The sequence below is a fragment of the Opisthocomus hoazin genome, chromosome 4, assembly GCF_030867145.1.
Source record: "Opisthocomus hoazin isolate bOpiHoa1 chromosome 4, bOpiHoa1.hap1, whole genome shotgun sequence".
Taxonomy (NCBI): Eukaryota; Metazoa; Chordata; class Aves; order Opisthocomiformes; family Opisthocomidae; genus Opisthocomus; species Opisthocomus hoazin.
The window spans coordinates 90,042,172-90,061,583 of record NC_134417.1 but is presented as its reverse complement, the minus strand read 5'-3'; the positions used below and the strand labels follow the sequence as shown (position 1 = coordinate 90,061,583).

The 19,412-nt window shown below is 42.8% G+C and overlaps 1 protein-coding gene across 2 annotated transcripts in view; it reads right to left on the bottom strand.

The window, feature by feature from the left end:
- Positions 1-19,207, bottom strand: part of MINDY4 (MINDY lysine 48 deubiquitinase 4) — an 83,202-nt gene extending 63,995 nt beyond the window's left edge. For both annotated transcript variants that reach the window (XM_009931007.2, XM_075419853.1), the window contains exons 1-5: positions 19,012-19,207; positions 16,859-16,978; positions 15,463-15,671; positions 10,622-10,880; positions 9,141-9,559 (exon numbers count right to left, since the gene is read on the bottom strand). In XM_009931007.2, the coding sequence (XP_009929309.2) occupies positions 9,141-9,559; positions 10,622-10,880; positions 15,463-15,671; positions 16,859-16,978; positions 19,012-19,074 (1,070 nt within the window). In that variant the 5' untranslated portion in view covers positions 19,075-19,207. The remainder of the gene's footprint in view (positions 1-9,140; positions 9,560-10,621; positions 10,881-15,462; positions 15,672-16,858; positions 16,979-19,011) is intronic.
- Positions 19,208-19,412: the final 205 nt, after the last annotated feature.

The following is a 19,412-nucleotide window of genomic DNA, read 5'->3' as shown; positions in this document are numbered from 1 at the left end:
CAAAAGCTTACACTGAGCAGCTCATTTTATCATAAAAAAAGGTGAATACAGAGAACAGCCTACAGGTGAGCACACATACTGCAAAGAGAAAATTTACCTCCTGGTAAAGTAATCTTAGGAAGAGTAACATACACAGGGACAAAAATTCCTTGTGCTACCTGCAAACAACTGATTATTTTTAAGGAGCAAGTAATCTGTCATACTGCTTCCTATCATGCTCCCCCAATGCTTGTACATAGACACAGTGAAAGGAAATGGTGTGAATCCCCACCAGCGAAATAGGACGTATTCTGTCCGTTCTTACTTTGCATTTGCGTCCCTGTATGTTTGCATGAACAAGGCAAATTCTCATTTGACTGAATGCATTTTAGGCCATGGGCTGGACCTTTCCAGTTTCACATCCTTTCCAGAAATAAAGAAATGATACAGAAGCCATTTGTCATTTCCAGTAATTGCAAAGTGCTTCTTCCTACGGAGTGCTGGAAAAATACTAAAAGGGTAAATGGCAGCATGCACAGATGTTATGTCGAAGGCTCTGATGCCATAAATCCATTGGCACAAAACAAAAGTCACAATAGTTTATTGCTTTTATTTTAGGTCCTTTCTTCCGGTCCAAGCATTATGTTATACAAGGTGTTATGCAACTCCAGATAGTTCAAGGATTTCACTGCCGAGTGATCTGGCAGCTACAATCTCTCTCTTTTTGTATATGGGCTAGTTAAATCCATATTCCCCAAAGATGACCCCATTTTGTTTGACAGCCATTCTTCTGACGGCTAACTGCAAGTGTCACTTAAAGACATTCCCTGGCTGGCAGCTGGGCGCACTCCGGGAGGGTTTGGCAAGCCTCTCAGGGAAGGTGCTGACTGCACTGTTCTCACTGTGCTTCCTGCCTACAAAGCCACACCGAAGCATTGACAAAAGCTTGAGATGATGCCATGGGCTTCTTCGTGTGGCTTAAGGACAATGCCTGCTGCTACGCACAGATCACAAACAGACAAAGATGGAAGGAAACATGCAAAGGTCATTTACTATTAGGCTGCTCCAACTCCGCATTCCGTTCTTTTATCTGAAATGTTGCATTCTGACTAAACTCCTGTTTCCTAGAAATGCTAGCATGGCCCAATATATCCTCTTCCTCTCATAGTGGGAAAAAGTTAATGAATTCCTCAGACATTGCTCATACACACTGCATGTCACTGAGTATGCTAGCACATCCTGAAATCAGTTGGGGTTTTCTGACTGATATTAAACCGGCTCCAGTCGATAACAGTATGGCCATCTGAGATCAGACCTCATTTCACAGAACCAGCTATCAAGGTGATGAGTACTTTTAGAAACTGCTCAACATCTCACAGGATAAAAACTTACTTGTCAAAATGGCAGATATTAATTTAGACAAAGCAATTTCATCTGACACACCAATTTTGTATATAACAGTGAAATATTACAGCCCACTGGGCAAACATACAGAATTCACTGTTCCTAGAAAATCTATTTTTACACCAAAATGCATTGTAGAAAAGAATGCAGCAAATCATAACTGTTGGGTAAATAATATACATTACTTCACTTTTCTGGAATTATTTTTCCTTTGAGTTGGAAATTCAATTTTATTTAAAAAATACCATTAAAACTGGAATGTTGACTAGTATTTTTTATGAAATCTGACATTCATGTTAACCTTCATTAGGCACAGTATTTTCCTGTTACAGTGATAGCCCATATTTAATAAAGGGCAGCTGCTTCGGTTCTCTTATTTCTGCCACAAGTTCAGAATCGCAGAATAGCTGAAGTTGGAAGGGACCTCTGGAGCTCATGCAGTCCAACTCTCTGCTCAGTGCTGTTTCAACTAAAGAAAGTTGCTCAAGGCCACGTCCATTGTGAGTATCTCCAAGGATCGAGACAACACAGACTCCCTAAGCAACCTGTTTCAGTGTTGCCACCCTCACAGGAACAAATTCCTCGATCACCTGTGTCAGGCAGTTATCATCAGTGCAGTCCAGAAACCTCCTGGATTGCTTGTGCTCTGCTTTGTTGCTTATGCTGATAGAGGGAACATCAAATCCTGCTCTGGGCTTACTCAGAAACTCATGGCCAACATTCTCTGCCAATGTCCTAACGTAAATCAGCACAGCTTGTGGCCGGGAATGATGCAGGATAAAAATCTGTGTGAGGATCTTGGCAGTTTCAGGCACTCAGTCATGTATAACTGATAGGCATAGGCTTGGTCCCCACATAGAAAATAAGCTCATTTATTCCTGTTAATAACAGAAAGCATGAATATTAATCCTTTAAGGACCATCAGACTTTCAAAATACTATTTTGAAAGTCTTAGATATCTAAAAGAATACAAAATGTTTCATATATTTTTTAAAGGATTTAAAGGATTTCTTTGAAGAAAATTAGTATTTTGCTTTCCTCTAAGGATATCCTAGCTCCATAAAAGTGAATTCTCATGGACTTTTTATTGGAACCTATGAAAGCAAAAAGGCAGAAATTTTCAATAACACAGTGGGTTCACCTGTACTGGTCTCCTTTCCGGATGAAGAAAGCCACGGGTGGTTCAGAAAGCAAAGCAAAGCCATTCACTCTTTGTCACTCTTACACAGAAAGGCAGGGAAGTGAAGGGAGGTACCTTTCCTATAGGAACACATATCGCTTTACCACAGAAGATCAGACTGACTTCATAATTGTACTATAAAGGCCATTTTGGGGGAACACACTAAAACACTTAAGAGACATTTTGCATTCAATGTGCCTGAAACTGAAAGTAAGAAGGCATATGCCTGTGATAAACCGCAGTGACAAATGTGCTAATGTGATTTTATAATGCTGAGAGTCATGCCATGAGCAGCAGGTGACTGTTCTTATGCTGTATTATGAGAGTCAGCGTGTGACAAAGTTAGAGCAGTCCTTAAATACATGGAAGAAATAGAAAACAAAACAATAAAACCTAACAGAAAAACAACAGCAAAATTTCAGAGCAGGAAAGATAAAAATACAAGCAGACAATACAAGCTCTGGACGAAAAATGCCTGAAGAAAGATGGAAAATATTTAGAAGTATTATAACAGAGGCAAATATGTAGCAAGGAACAGAAAGGTCAGTCAAAAATAAAATCAACTTGAGCTATGGATAACAGGGCAGAAAAATGCAAATGCAACATGAATATAAGGGAAAAATTCCTTAGATGAAGGACTTCTAGACACTGGAATATATTCTCAGGGGAGAGGTGTCACTTGAGTCATTTAAGACTGGACTAGACAAAACCCTGGAAAAAGTATTACAGCAAATATATATATAGACTAATGAATAATCTGCCATAAAAACAAATGACCTTAAAAGGTCTGTTTCATCTCTAAGAGTCTATGAAATCTGAGTAATGTTCCACTAAGGAACTTGGTATCTATGGCGATTCACTAACCCTACCCTGTTTGTGTTAGAATGCAGAGCACTGCTAGAAAAAGGCTTATTACCAAATAATGAGTGATATTTTGGGAACCACTAAGGAGTGCCCAGCTAAGGCGAACCCAGTTGAGAGACTATTGCAGGAAGAGAAATTCTGGCTCTGAACTCACTTGCACTTGCTTTCCTGGTGGTGGAGATGGAGTGCATCAGAAATACTTAGGTTTTGGTTGGAAAAGGCATCTAGAGCCAAGCTACACAGCCATAAAACAGTCCCTCCTGTCTGAAATATCCATCTGCACTGGCAGACTTCTGAAAGGAAACCACTAGCTCACATTCAGTTTGTAGCCAAGACTGATGGCAAGGCAAAGGAGGGTATGGCAGACACAATTACAAGAACCGGATAAGTTGGGTGATTGTTCATAATGAAATGATGAGTGGATAATTAATTATCTTCCTTGCTCCTGAAACCGTAGTATAGACCTCCACCTTTGGACAATGGGATCCACCGCTGTATGCTTTTGCTCACTAATGGCAGGGGGAAATTTTTGCTCTGATGTAATGATATTCCCATTTCTTTTTGCCTTTCTGATAGCCATTCCCTTTTAGTTTCTATGAAATTGGCAAGATAGCCTGAAGTTTAAGTCCTGATTGCTAAGTCCTTTTGTTCCTTGTTGGATTCCCCAATACTGGACACTTTTAAGATCTGGCTGGGCCATCTTGTCTAGACGGTGCTTTTGCCATGAAAAGTTGGACCAGATGATGCTTGAGGTCCCTTCCAACCTAGTATTCTATGATTCTATGAATCGAGAAATTAAATTAGCTGCTGTTTTCTTACAGCTGAGGATACATGAAGATTTGCTGCCACCTATGTATTGCTTTTTTTTCTGGATTAATCAGAAACAAAGGAATTCTAAAAAAACGGCATATAGATTGCATTCACAACTACATCTGAGGAGGTATGCAAACTCTACAGCATATTATACTCTCTTTATGGAACAACTCCTAGTGACATGGAAAAGAATACAATCCTCACACATACAGCTATTCTTGACCCTACGGAAAAAAATTCCTGTACCTTCTGTAATACAAGGAAGAAAATAATCCTTTTGTTCTAATTCTTTGCAATCCTTATTCCCCCTTTCCTGGGGAAGAATTCAGACATCATATGGCCAGGTACAATGTAGATAAATGAAGGTGCAGGTGAACAAACTGTTCTTCACCTCTATCTTTCTGTGACTAAAGGAATGCGGTGCACTCGTTCTGTAATGACAATATGTCTGCAAAGGCATCAACATAAAGTCCAGAGTATACTGAAAAAATAACAAGCAGTTTTCTAACAAAAGTATTTTATCAGAGTTATGAGCAATTAGGCAACAACCGCAATTAAGCACTGGCCTTTTAAACCATCACTTGAGTTACCTGAATTTGAAAGCAGATGCTTTCAGCAGTAGCAGTTCAACAAACAAGCATAGACTACATCTGTATAATTAGACTCCATTTGATTGATTCACTAACTTGATTCCATTTTCCTAAAAACAAACGAGGAATTGCAGCAATTGCAATGCAAATAAATGAATTTTTATGGGGATTTTTCCTATCTGTGGTGGGGGTGTTGGTCTGTCATTTTGGAAAACTTTGTGCTTGCTCTTGAATTAGCCTTCTTTGCAGGTAAGCATCTAATTTGTGTCAGCACAGAAATCCAAATGCCTCCTCACTGTCAAGATAGCAAAATGGTATCTATTTGAACGAAGACAGAATCTCCTATCCTTAATGAGAACAAACTTTCACATGAAATATGGTACTCGGAGGTCTAACTTCATATTGATACTATAAGATTGAAATACCAAGACACAAATCTTTCCTCTCGACACAGTTACCCCTTCGCACACACTCCATGCAGTAGATAAGAATTAGATAGCTGATGAAAAAAAAGTACGATCACTTCTTTCATTAAAATGTGTGAGTCAAAATACCATGGAACTGTATTTCCCCAGGATATTTTTATATCAGGTATTTCTGTCCACTCAGTTTGTAAGCATTTATTCAATAACATTCAGCTTGGTTTTGAAGAATGGCAGTGGTTTTGCTTCATTTTTTTCTCGTATGTAGACAATGGATGCCTGCAGCCTGTATGCAACAATAACATTTTTTTACACGAGAAAAGAGAATGAAAAAGTACAGCAAATGGAAGGAAAAATAAGATTAGTATGTCTTTAGTTTTCTATGGGAAAGAAAAACAGAATTGCAGATGGCTGTGAATGAACTGGCTGTGGTTAATCCCATTTAGATGTTCAGCCTCTCATCTAAATACTTAGATTAGCATTTCTGTCAGAGGTGTCAGGTAGCAGTAAGAGAAAGGAAGAGGATCCAAACGTCCGCTCCTACACTGTGATTTTTCAGGCCTCAAAATGCTCAGGCACTCTGGCCAAATCCTGAAAGGCTCTCAAACGCTGCAGGATTTGGCCAAGGGTATATTAAATTCTTGCAAGAGCCAGGCCTTACATCGTAATGGTCGATGTTTATTTGGAGTCTCACATCCACTCTCTGTTACTTCCACTGAACTTCAGGAGCATCAGCAGTCCTGCTGATTTCAGTGAGAGTTTTCAGGAGCTCAGAGCTCAGCATGAATTCAAATGCCCCGCTGGCTGCAATTCAAATGATCTGGCAGGAAGGTCCCCGTTTTGCTTCGGGAACAGGTTACGCGGGCTCTGCTTAGGGAATGGCTCCCTCTTCTGTTCTTGCTGAAAGCAAACCAGTCCTCTGCAGGAAGGAAATTATTTCAAACCACTTCCTACAGCAACGGAGCACAGTACCACAGCGCATTGCACAAAATTGTACAGTGGGGCAGTCCCCTGTCAGTCCAGCTTCTCCTTTTCTTCTCACTCCACAATTCACACACAGAATGTGCGGGGTTGGAAGGGATCTCTGTGGGTCATCTACTCCAACCCCCCTGCCAAAGCAGGGTCACCTGCAGCAGGCTGCACAGGACCTCGTCCAGGCGGGTCTTGAATATCTCCAGAGAAGGAGACTCCACAACCTCCCTGGGCAGCCTGTTCCAGGGCTCCGTCACCCTCAGAGGGAAGAAGTTCTTCCTCACGTTCAGACGGAACTTCCTGTGCCTCAGTTTGTGCCCGTTGCCCCTTGTCCTGTCGCTGGGCATAACTGAGAAGAATCTGGCCCCATCCTCCTGACACCCACCCTTCAGATATTTGTAGGCATTTATAAGGTCCCTTCTCAGCCTTCTCTTCTTCAGGCTAAACAAGCCCAGCTCCCTCAGCGTTTCCTCGTAGAGAGACGCTCATGTCCCCTAAACATCTTTGTAGCCCTAATTACTGCATAAAGTTAGGAAGTGTTGGCACATCCAGCTACAGCTGAGTGAAGTTAGTACAAGCGATTTCTTGGTCAGCCATAGTTTTCCCAAAGAATTTTATCTAGTCCAATATGCCTTTGAGACTCATAATGTACTATACATTCACTGATTATCAAATACCAGGAATAGGCTTACTCTTCTCAGCTTTATTAGGGAGCTGTCAAAAGCCCACTGAAGCTGTATTCTCCACCTCAATTAATGTCAAGTAATAAACCATCTTGAAACTGTAAAAGATGAAGTGATGGGTTAGTACTACCTCATACACTCTGTCAAGCTACACAAAACAACAGTTGTATGGAGTCAGACCCCACTGCTTCTGCTTCCACAGCGACCTATGAACTGCCTCTCTGCATTCACATAGAGTCATGCAAGCCTTAATAAATCCTTCTGGAAGCAGAATATCAAATGTAGATCTGCAGGCACCAGTTCTCTTTCAGCAACAGTTGGACTTGTATTGCCCAGCTTCAGCCATTGTCTAACACAGCTCAGCTTTCCAGTACAGTACATAATGGAGAATCGACCTCTTGTGGCTTTTAAGACTTTAAAGACTGTAGTACTTTGGCCTGTTACTCCATAAACTTTTACAAACGAAGTTAGATAACACAGATAAATAACGGCTTAACGCTTGTGGCTACTTTCAGTTGCTTTTTGGTTTCAGACAGTAAGCAAATGCTACTCCTGGTCCATTTGCAGCTCCAGTAGATCCCCAGTTTGTTAACTCCCACAGCCCCTAACACAAGTGTGGAGAGACCTAACGTATCATTGCTTCCTCATGATCTCAACAGGGCCTCAACACAGTGTCTCAAGATTTATAAGAAATTCAGTGGAAAAACAAAATACTAATAATAATTTTTAAAAATCTGTGGTTGCAGTTTCAGCATATCCATGAGGTTTTTTAGCACTTCAAAAAAAAAAGCAACAACCTTGGCTACTGTTGAATTTAATAAAACAAAAATATTACTTTATGGTCCACAGAAAGGGATAATGCCATGTGCCTTAGTTTATGGAGCAGCAGGTGATATAAACTTGAAAGAATTTCGACTAAATGTAACACACACTCACCTCTAGCACTGGGAGTGCACCACAAGACCAACCGAGGGTGCCTGAGCCCCACACATGTCGTAAAGAGTAAATGTTGACATGCTGCGTCACCTGTGGCATGCAGGTTTCTCTCTACCTGCTTCTGGTTTCCCATCTGTAGTACGGGCAGAGCGATACTCGCCCCCTGCTTAAAGTTGTGTGAGAGCTGCAAATGAGAAGTGCTAGATAATGAGGCAGCGGTTTTTATTATGCAGATTTTATATACGTATGGACAGGGCACAGTTGTGCTGCGCTGCTCAAACCTAGAGCATCATCCACGACTCAGAATTCCAGACTGGTTCAACTCAGATGGATGACTCAACCTGAAACATCTGAAAACCCAGCCCAAGCCATAGTCCCACTACAAAGCCAGCTTTGAGATGTGGCATTCTGGGTCTTACTGCTTTAGCAACCCTCAAATAAACAAAATACCATGCCTCCCACTCTTCTCAAATTCCGCACAGAAAAAAAAGACCACCAAAAAAAAGATCGATTAAGTTTATACGACAGATAAAAGCCAAAAATACGTATTTGGAGTTCACAGAAGGAGGCTCTTCTAAAACTTTCATATCAACGTGAAGAAATGCAGCACAATAAAAAAAGTCCCAGCTAACTTTTGAGTAAAATATTTTGAGACACAGGAGCTGCGTGGCTGCAGTATCACGGTGCAGGAGGACACTAATTTGGCTTAGTCTAAATACTGCAATGACACAGGCTGTCCTGCTTCAAAGACAAACCGCCATGTCTCCACACGGTACAGCACCACACTGGTAGCTAAACCAGCCTGTTCAGGCATGGCTCGGATATCTCAAGACAGCACTGCATTGAACCATGTGGACATACGTATGCAGTTGGCTGGTATTACTTATCCTCTGAGTTTATCTGGATGTACTACGGCAATATTTGGAGGTAATCAACACTGTTTCCTAAGGAGCGAGCAATGTCTCCATGGAACACTGCAAATGACCTCCACAGGTGGGAGTCACCTGTACTGCTTAGACGTCTAAGTGGTCTACGTCTGAACTAGCAACTATCTCCCTTTTGAAGCTGTAAAGAGAAACCAGCAGCTCTGGGGTCTCTCCAGTGATGAAGAAAGGAGTCTTGAGTGATTCGGGATGTCAAAAGTTAGGAAGTTAAATCTTAAAACTTCTCAACCTTTCAATACCTCCACCTCTTCCAGCTACTTCCACCCAGTGAAATCAGGTGTATCTCAGTCATTCCTAGTCCTCCACGAGATACACTCGACATTTTAGTAAAATATTCTTACAAGTATTCTTACCTGTGGCCTGACAACCGACTCTCACTTTTCCTGAGGGATCTTTCTCTTTTCTCTCTTCCAGACCCTGAATGTCTGTGAGGGCCACTCACTTTAAGGCTTTTTTCATTGCTTTCTGTACCAAAGCTTGGAATTGATTTTCTTTCTTCTGTTTCAGTCCTCTCTCTTTCAGATAGCAGTTTGGCAAAAGAGTCATCTGTATCTTTGGAGATGCTTCTTAGTTTTTCAGAGGCTGAACGTGTGTGTGAGCTTGACAAAGTCTTTGATGAAAACTCCATATCTACTTGTATTGAAGATCCTTTGCTTTCTTGAAAATCAGTACTTGGGACATTCAGGTCGTTTTCTTCATGTTCTTCACCCTTGAAGTGTGCTGTGCTGCTTATGCTAGTGGATTGTTTTGAAAGCTTCCTTTTTTGCAGATCCTAGAAATAAGGGCCATTAAAACCATAGAATAAAATTTCAGCATCTTTAAATGAACATGAAAAGCAAAGGAAAGCTCTATCACTAATTTCTAAGCAATTTGTTTATTATTAGGAATCAGGTTATACAGTAAATCAGACTTTTAAAAAATTGATAATAGATAAGACAGACACACTTCTACTTAAAAGTAGTGAACAGTATTAAAACTTTAAACAGTATTAAAGATGCTATATACTGTTAAAAATCAGTTTCTTTTACCCAAGAGCATCAACAAAATACCTCCTAAAAGCTTAATTTTGGGGTTGTACCCAACTCGGGAAACCAACACATGTAAGACATTCACAGGAGACTGCCCACTACAGGCATCTAGTTTTTATTTCCAAATCAGAGATATTTAGAAAAATCCAACTACTTCATTTAACTTCCATATTCTCTTCAGTATTATCTAAATGATGTTTAAAACATTTTAACTTCTCATTATTACAAGCCTAGTTTTACACAGGGAAAGTTCCTGTCTGCATAAAAGCAGCATGAAGGAAAAAAAAAGAGGCAAGAAATTTAGAACTGTGTTTTGAAAACACTTACAGATTGAATATGGTCTGACTGGACCCATTTAGAAACATATTTCCAACTGAAAAGTAATTTTCAGTTCCACACTGCTACTGATTAAATGTGGGGTTACGAAAGCCCTGAGTAAAATAGATACCTAAGAAAACTTTGAAAGCTGTAGATACTGCTAAGGTAAAAAAGTAATTTTCCTAGGAAAATGAAAAATCCCATCTGTCAAGAGACATGAAGAATGGAAAAGGTTTATAAAGAAATTCTGTAACATAAGAGCACAGACATGCAGGGGGTAGCTGCAGGTAGTGGTTATATCTGAAACAGTTTGAGTTTCTGAGTTAACCAGAACCACTTCCCTAACTTACCACGTCATTTTCAGACTGCAGATTTAATGGATTGGCATGCAGAAGTCATTTTAATGTTATTTGCAAATGAATTTATTGCAGAAGGTAAGATAAAAAATCCATGGCCAAGTCAAATATTTTCTAAGTGTTGAAAATCACCTCTGGTGAACTTGCTACTGGTCCCGCCATCATTCCTCTGACAATGAGACCAGACCTGGGCCTTGGCTTCTCCTTTACTGTGGATTTCAGCTCCTCAGAAATCATTCCTGCTTTTAAATCTTCTCGACTATCTTTTAACTTCTTATCCCCATCAGAGGGTAAGTGGCCATTGTGTATTGTCCCTGTGCGGCATTTTTCACTTTTGTGCTGATGTTTTCTGGATGGAAGGATTTTATCTAGTGGATTCTCAACATCATATCTACAAGGAAGAAAAAGGCAAAACTTCGAACATCAAAATAATGCACAATGAAATGATGAAAACATCTGCATCTAATTAAAGCACTGGTGTCTTCGTTAATATCTAGCAATGGTACTCAAATACAGTAACTTTTCACTTAAACATCTATATGTAGGTCTTGAGGACATCATTTCAATGCCATTATTATGTGTCACAATTGGTTATAATATGCATAACACTTTGAACGTATGCTTACTCATTTTGATATGTACAATATCATAACAGAAAGCAAACTATAGGCCCTAAGCTACTGCCAGCGTTTCCCATTCCTTCTCCATCTGCTTTGCTGGCAGTTTGAAAACTTGTTAATACTTCTGTTATTATGCTCTGGTATCGTATAACTTTGATTGACTCTACTGACCCCTTTCACTCTTTGTTCAAATGCAGAATACTCAGTTCAAAAAGAAAGCTACTTTTGTATTTGGGCTTTTCTTTGATAATAGGTTGCTACACTGCTGTTGTTTGACCTCCTCCATACCCTTCAGCCTGGTCCTCCAGGCAGAAACACACAGTGTAGTTCACTGTTTGCATCTGTTTTCCTACACATATGTAATACCATAAAGATTTTCTGAAATGCAGGTGAGATTCATCTGGATCTGTGACTCCGTTTGTGCAACACTGTATGCATTTCTTTCTTAAAATTATATTGTAACAAATCATGTTCTTACTGAAAAACAAAAGTCATCATTTAGCCTGTAAGAAATCATGACGACAAGTCGAATTTTTTTCATCAGGATCTGTTTCACCGTCTGCATAATATCAGATCAGTGTTAAATGGAAGTTCTTTTATCGAGTAGTTCCCACTTCACTGAGACCTCTTTTGTGTCAGCTGATAAATTTATATGCTGTGTAACCCGAAAATGCTAGCCTTCCTTACGATAACTGTCCTTGAACTCCTTTTTCACTCCAGGATGTTTTTCTCCATCCTGTTTCATACTAAAGCAATTCCATGAGCTGAAGCATCTTGTACCACAAAACCCCTCCTTTTATTCAACCAATTAAAAACTGGGTTTCGAAGTAGCACGTCTCGTGAAGAGATGATGCATATGTAAGCGGAACGGAGCACGACCAGTCTCCGGGAGCATTAGGAAAGCTGAGGGCTGTTACTCCTGGCCTGACTCTTTAATAAGGCACCAGCAAAGAGAACATGTCTAAACACACTCTCCACTCCTGAAAACATCGTCAAAAATTATCCAGGTAGTTGAAATTAAAACTAATTTCAGGCACTGGCAGGCTGACCTGGCAATGCCTGATTTTTCCTTGGCCGGAGGGGATGGAAACAGAGCCACCCATCCTGGAGTGCCCACCTCTATCCGAGGGGCAGGTTATCAGCTGGTTTCAAAAGAAAAAAGTTACAAATACTGATTTCTATCAGGACGGGCTGCGAAACCCACATTCTCCTGTCACACCCAGGCGACCCATTTTTCCTTCCTTGCACCTCCAGCCACCTCCAGCCTCCCCCAGCTCAGGAAGGCAGAACCGGTGAGCTCGGTGCACGCGAAGGCGTGGAAATTCATACAAAATCACCCAGGATTTAGACGGAAACCTGCAAGTCAGTACAGGATTCTGCCCTCTCCAAAGCTGGCAGCTTGCAGCGTGCAGCTGGGTAACCCTTCCAAGCTCTTACACACAAAAGGCTGGGCATTTCTGGTTTTTGCTGTCTGATTTTCCTTTAATCTGCCATTTTTGGGCCCCCCTGCCCTGCTGGCTGGGGCAACGAAGGGGAATACTTCACCCCATGAGGGATGCGCCATGCTGGCGAGGGGCCCTTCCTCACAGCACCGTGCCATTTCCCACCCTCTCCCCTTGCCAACACATGTTGCTCCTGTATATGGAGCTTTTCTTAGCATCTTTACATTTACGTGTTCATGTATATGTGTATAATAGGCCGGTTGCCTGTGGGTGTCCCGGGGCGGGGCCGGGGGAGGGCGACCCAACAGCTACACTGCCCATGTCTCTCCCGCCAACGGAGGGTTAAAACCATAGAACACCCTCCAGTGTAAAGCAGAGCGGCCCCATAAGGCGACGCTTCCTGAGCCACGACGGGGCCACTCTGGGCCAGCAGCCAAGCGCTCGCTCCGTGGTTTCCCCCCGCTTTCCGCCTCCGCGCAGCGGGCGGGGGGGGGGGAAGCGCCCGGGTGCCGATGCGCATGCGCACGGCGGGCTCTGCGGCGCGGCGCGGTCGCCATTTTGCTGGCGGGGAATACGTGGCGGGTGAACTCTGCTGGGTGCTTCTATTTGGTGTCAAAGGGGGGATGTTAGTGGATTCCTCTGTAGGAGAAAGCATGTTGCTGTAGTAAGAAAGGTCTGCAGGCACTGGAGAGGCTTGCAGGGGGAATGGAACAACTTGCAGGGCAAGGGGAGAGAATGAGGCAGGTATGTGCTCTGAGGCAGCATGAGGTGGGATGGTGTCAGACAGGGGGAGAGAAGATCACTGACAACATGCTGAAAGCTCCTGTGTATGAAAAAGAGAAGCTGCTAATTCATGTTTTGTACTGTCTCCTTTTCAAGTGTCACTTCTGAGCTGACAGCATCGACTTTGAGAATCTTGGCTTTCTTCCCATATAAGGAAGGACTTGCTGGGATTTTGCAAGCACTGAGGCTCAGACTTAGCTACTTTGAGCATGCTGTGTTTAGCATGAGGAATAAAATTTGATTAATTCCCTGAGAGTCAAGGCTGGGAAGGTGAATTTCTCTCTTGTGCCCATTTTAAAAGCTTTCTATTGAAGCACAATTAAGGCTGTTGCTCCACCTTGAGGCGCTAATAAACGCTACTGAAAGACTTGGTTACGTACGATTTTCACACACTTTGCAAGATACAAATAACTGAACCTAACCTATACTGTTTGTAACAACGATGAGTTTTAGATGGTAGGCCTTGCTTTTGACCATGGAAGGCATGAATATACCTGTAGCTTGAGTGCAGGTGGTTAGTTTCTCATCAGAATATGCTTCAATTTGAATATTTCCAATTTACAAGGCATAAAAGCTCAGATTTCTATGTGCTTCAGTGACTGAAAAATGTAATTTAAATCGGTCTTCGTAATTGGTAGGGAACATAGGAGCATTTTTGAAGGGTGGCTTGCATAGGAGATTTCAATAATCTGGAAGTTTAAGCTTTGTGTTACTAGGATAACTAATAAAAGGCAGTGTAGCTGAATCATAGAATCATTAAGGTTGGAAAAGACCTCTAAGATCATCAAGTCCAACCATCAATCCAACACCACCATGCCTACAAAACCATGTCCCGAAGTGCCACATCTACACGGATTTTGAACACCTGGGATGGGGACTTGACAACTTCCCTGGGCAGCCTGGTCCAATGCCTGACCACTCCTTCAGTGAAGAAATGATTCCTAATATCCAGTCTACACCTCCTCTGATGCAACTTGAGGCCATTTCCTCTCATCCTATTGCTAGTTCCTTGGGAGAAGAGACCAACACCTGCCTCACTACAACCTCCTTGCAGGTTGTTGTTGAGAGCAGTAAGGTCTCCCCTCAGCCTCCTCCAGACTAAACAACCGCAGTTCCCTTCATCAGACTCGCTGCCCTTCTCTGGACATGCTCCAGCACCTCAATGTCCTTCTTGTAGTGAGGGGCCCAAAACTGAACACACTACTCCAGGTGCGGCCTCACCAGTGCCAAGTACAGGGGTATGATCCCCTCCTTACTCTTGCTGGCCACACTATTCCTGATCCAAGCCAGGATGACATTGGCCTTCTTGGCCACCTGGGCACACTGCTGGCTCATGTTTAGCCAGCTGTCCACCAACACCCCAAGGTCCTTTTCCTCCAGGCATCTCTCCAGCCAATCCTCCCCAAGCCTGTAGTGTTGCATGGGGCTGTTGTGACTGAAATGCAGGACCCGGCACTTGGCCTTGTTGAACCTCATACAGTTGGCCTCGGCCCATCGATCCAGTCTGTCCAGATCCCTCTGCAGAGCCTTCCTACCCTCAAGCAGATTGACACTCCCGCCCAACTTGGTGTCATCTGCAGACTTACTGAGGGAGCACTCAATCCCCTCATCGAGATCACTGATAAAGATGTTAAACAAGACAGGCCCCAAAACTGAGCCCTGGGGGACACTGCTCGTGACCGGCCAGCAACTGATTTAACTCCATTCACCACCACTCTCTGGGCTCGGCCATCCAGCCAGTTCTTTATCCAGTGAAGAGTACACCCATCCAAACCATGGGCAGCCAATTTCTCTAGGAGGATTCTATGGGAAACAGTGTTAAAGGCCTTACTAAAGTCGAGGTAGACAACATCCACAGCCTTTCCCTCATCCACTAGGCAGGTCACCTGGTCATAGAAGATCAGGTTGGTCAAGCAGGACCTGCCTTTCATGAAGCCATGCTGGCTGGGCCTGATCCCTTGGTTGTCCTGCACATGCCTGGTGAGCGCACTCAAGGTGAAGTGCTCCATAATCTTCCCTGGCAAGGGGAAGGTATAAATGAGAAATCTTCAACAATATTTCCCTTACTGAATTAAAAAAAAAAAAAAAGGTGACTACACAGGGCAAAGAGAATGAAATAAGACTGTACCTGTAGGCTTGAGTTTCATTTTCATCGAGCATAATGGCACTCCCACGCACATGGTCTTCATCCGAGAAGTCAGGTGGATGAGATGCTGAGCTCTTACTTGGAGGAGCTGACAGAGCAGAACTTGAACTGATGCTTCTGGAAGTCCCACGGTGCTCAAGGAAGTAATTGGTAATAATTTCAAGAAGTGTTTTCAGTGGGTTCTCCTTTGCCTATCCAAAAAGAAAAATAAAGCTCTTTGTGGCCACTGAAACTTTCTTAGTCTTGCTGCAGCCTAAGATAGGATATTCTTTTTACACTGTACAGTAGCTGAACATATTAACTACTTCCTAGAGTTAGCTGTGTCTGGGTGTATCCTACATTGACTGTGCAAACAATCCAGAAAACTGGAAGATGTCAGCTAGAGAATGCCAAGAGCCTGAAGGTGCTGCTGTTGAAGTAGGAATGATACAGAAGAAGCAAACTGTTACGGTCATTTCTTATTCCTCTTCTAGCTAAACATTGGAAAGTATGGTAACTGTGCTAGAACACCCCTTCTCTAACATCACCTGGTCAGCTTCAGAGGAATGAAGAATGAACTGCAAGGATTTCCAGTATCTGACTTCAGCATTTGTGGTTTATTTTATCGGAATGTGGTGAGAAACATGGACTCTAGAACTCTATTCATATGCTTGGGTAACTCCTTAAGTACAGGGCAATGCCCCATCCCACTCGTTATACTGTTTTTCAACAGTACGCTGGAAAATGTGTCCTGTGTACATGATCATTTCATTTAAAAAAAAAAAAAAAAACAACCACAGAAGTTTAGGGCTTAAGTAAAAAATGCTACAATGTCTGCTGTAGTGATGCAACTACCCTGGGAGATTTTTTTTGAGGTGACTTATTGCAGGATAGCCTCGTGCTGCTTACCAAAAGCGTCACAGTGCCTTAAGTCAGGAGTGAACTGAAAATGGAAATTATCCATCTGATAATCAAATATTGCTTTCTATATTACATTTCACAGAATAATAAATGCTAGAAGTGTAATTTTATTTTCCAGGTCTTACATAAAGTTGGAAATAGAAATGGGCATATAAGGGTATTTCTAAAATTGAATAACTTAGCCATAATGATGGAAAAGGTGTGAAAGTCAATAACTGCTCCTGGTTTACTGGAGATTGCAGTTCATAGCGAGGGTTCATGAACTGTCAGGCTCTCGTCTTCGTCCCATGAGCTGCAATCTCACCTAAACATTAAGCTCTCCGTTCCTCAGAGAACTGTCCGTGTGTCCACAGCAATGCAGTGCCAGACACAAGCTTGAGTTCTGTGCAGTTTGGACATACACTGCAGTCTTGATCTGGTTGGCCCATTTTCATGGTATCTGACACCACGTTTTGGGGAGCGCGATCTGTGTCCTTACCTTGTTCTGTTTGTACAAGGAGTGCAGATGCAGGACGTTGCGAAGTTCATTCCTGTTATTGATGCTAAGTGCAGAACGCGGAAGCTCTCGGTCCATGGTGGTGATGGTTTTCTTCAAACCCTGAGAAGGAAAAGTGTTACATTTCAGAGTACTTGAGACAGTGCAACTTGCCAAATCTTTATTCTGTGTTGGATATAATGTGAAACTTCTGGATACATTAAAATGTCAGTAATTCCTAACAAGCCAACCCTTAGAACCTGTACTTTAATGGTACAGTCTTGAATTACTACAGCCCACAGATGTGAAAATAATTAAGGTGGCAACATTGTCTGTGAGGTGGAAATTATCAAAGATGACGAAGACCTCCATGCAGGTGACTTCAGCTGCTAAACAGCCTCGTCAGACTGACTGGCCTGTATGAAGGCCCCTGCACCTGGGCTTCTGGTTCAAATAGTTCCAGAAATACTGAGCTTGCTTTTTCCATCAAGATATGATACAGCTTTTCATAAATGTGATTCTGACTTGGGTCATTACAAAGTCTGAACGTCAGGTGTACGCTGTCTCTTGGTGGGTTCAGAACGGGTTTCAGAACCTTTTATCATGACTTGAGTTTATTCTGATCAGTCTTGGGTTGGAAATCAGTCAGATCTCCACGGCACCGGCTGGTTTGGGGTCTTCAGACTTCCTCAACTACTTTGTATCTGCAGTCAGCATACATGGGTGCTTGAGAGACAAAACGTATGGGCACCTCACTTTCTGGAGGGAGAGACCAATTTACTGTGAAATGTCACAGTCAGATCCTGAACAAATTCAAGTGGTACAACAGCAGACCACCATTTTGGGAGAAAAAGTCCCGATGTCTTCTCTGAAGGGCTACTGTTACAACAGAGGATTTATTTTTCTGCAGATGGGTTTGTCTGGCTCAGATTTAGGGTGCTCTGGACAAGTTGTGGCAAGTAAGGGATGGTTCTCAAAGTGGGCTCTGAATGTGCCTTAAAGCTTTGGGGGAAGCAGGGGAACGCTTGTGCGGAAGCACGAAGGATTATCAGTACCCCTTGTTTTTGACTCCAGAACGTAGAATAATTCAAGAATAAGTTACTATTGTAAGCTGAATGGTCTGTTTCACCAGCAGGGCATTCCCTTTCCTTTTATGTGTTTATTCAGTTTTCCATTTACATGTATCTCACTCAGAAATGTCTTTTCATGTGATAAATCTTTGCAATCAATTGAACAGACAGACTTGAGCCTCTCATACTTCTGGCAGTAAATGGCAAGCAATGAATTCTGCGTCTGAAATTCTGCTGGCAAACGTTTCGGCTTTGTTCACAAACACTGAAAACGTGATTTGGAGACGGGATGCAAAGCAGATGAAGAAAATTGAGGTTTGTGCAGCACTTCGTAAGACACGGGCTGTTTAATTTCTAATACAAGCTAACTCATTCCTGACACTGAGGAACTGACTGGGCTGGACACCAGCAATATTTCCTTCGGATTGAACATAAATACAAGGCAGCAGGTGCTTTTCACCTGGAAACGTGAAGGTGCTTTTTCTGCTCAATCCCAGACTCCCCACACCTACGTACAGTACAAAGTTTCCTTTATGGCATTAAGATTTTGAAAAGTGCAATGGCCTCTCTCCTCCCCTTCTCCCTTTCCCTTCCTCCCAGATAAATCTGCCCTCTGCCAAGCTGTTACTGAAACCGGGAAAAAAAAAATTAAAAAAAAAAAATACAACGTTACTGGTTTCTCTAGCACCAACAGTACCTTTTGCCTCTTCTTTTTTTTAGAAGTTATTTGTCCTGTAAACCTGCGTATGCCTCTTATAAACAGAAGGACAACAAGAAGATAGGCAATTGACGAGAAAAACACTTGAAACTGCCTCTCTCGCTTTAATCTTGGGTTTTGCAGGCGCGGGGGTGAGAACCGGGCTTTCTCAAACGAGGAAGAAGCTGCCGTCCATCTTCATCAATGACAAGGCATTGTGGGAAATGTAGTCCAGGTACTTACCCGAGGGGCTTGTTACCCTGCAGGTCCCCCCGCTTTAGGGCTGGAAGAAGTCCCCCCCCTCCCAGGATTCCTCAATCTTTTAGCACTTCGCCTTTTTCCTGTGCCATTCTCATTTGTACCAGCTGGAGAAAATCGAGAGAAGTTACCTTTCTACTGAGAAATTCTCTCACCAGTGATGCAGCCACTTCTTCCACAAAGGAGTTGTCCATTTTTAGCCCGAAAGGGTGCTTGTCGGGGGCGGATTCTGTGCTTCACCCGGCAAATCACTCGGCTCCGCCGGCATGGCAGCTCCTCGGGGCGGCGTTGCGGGCGGTGCGGGAGCCGCGTCGCTGTGGGGACTGTGTCGTGGGAGCCGGGAGAGCTCCTCCCCCCGGGAAGGGAGCCGGAGGGAGGCTTCGAGTGGAGAGAGCGCGCGGTGTGACTGCAGCGAGCTTCTCGGCAGCTGCTTTAAATGATGCAGCTGGAGAGGGAATGTTCAAATCTGAGAGAGGGGATAGTTTTCATAGAATCATAGAAAGTTTTGCGTCAGAAGGGACCCCTAGAGGTC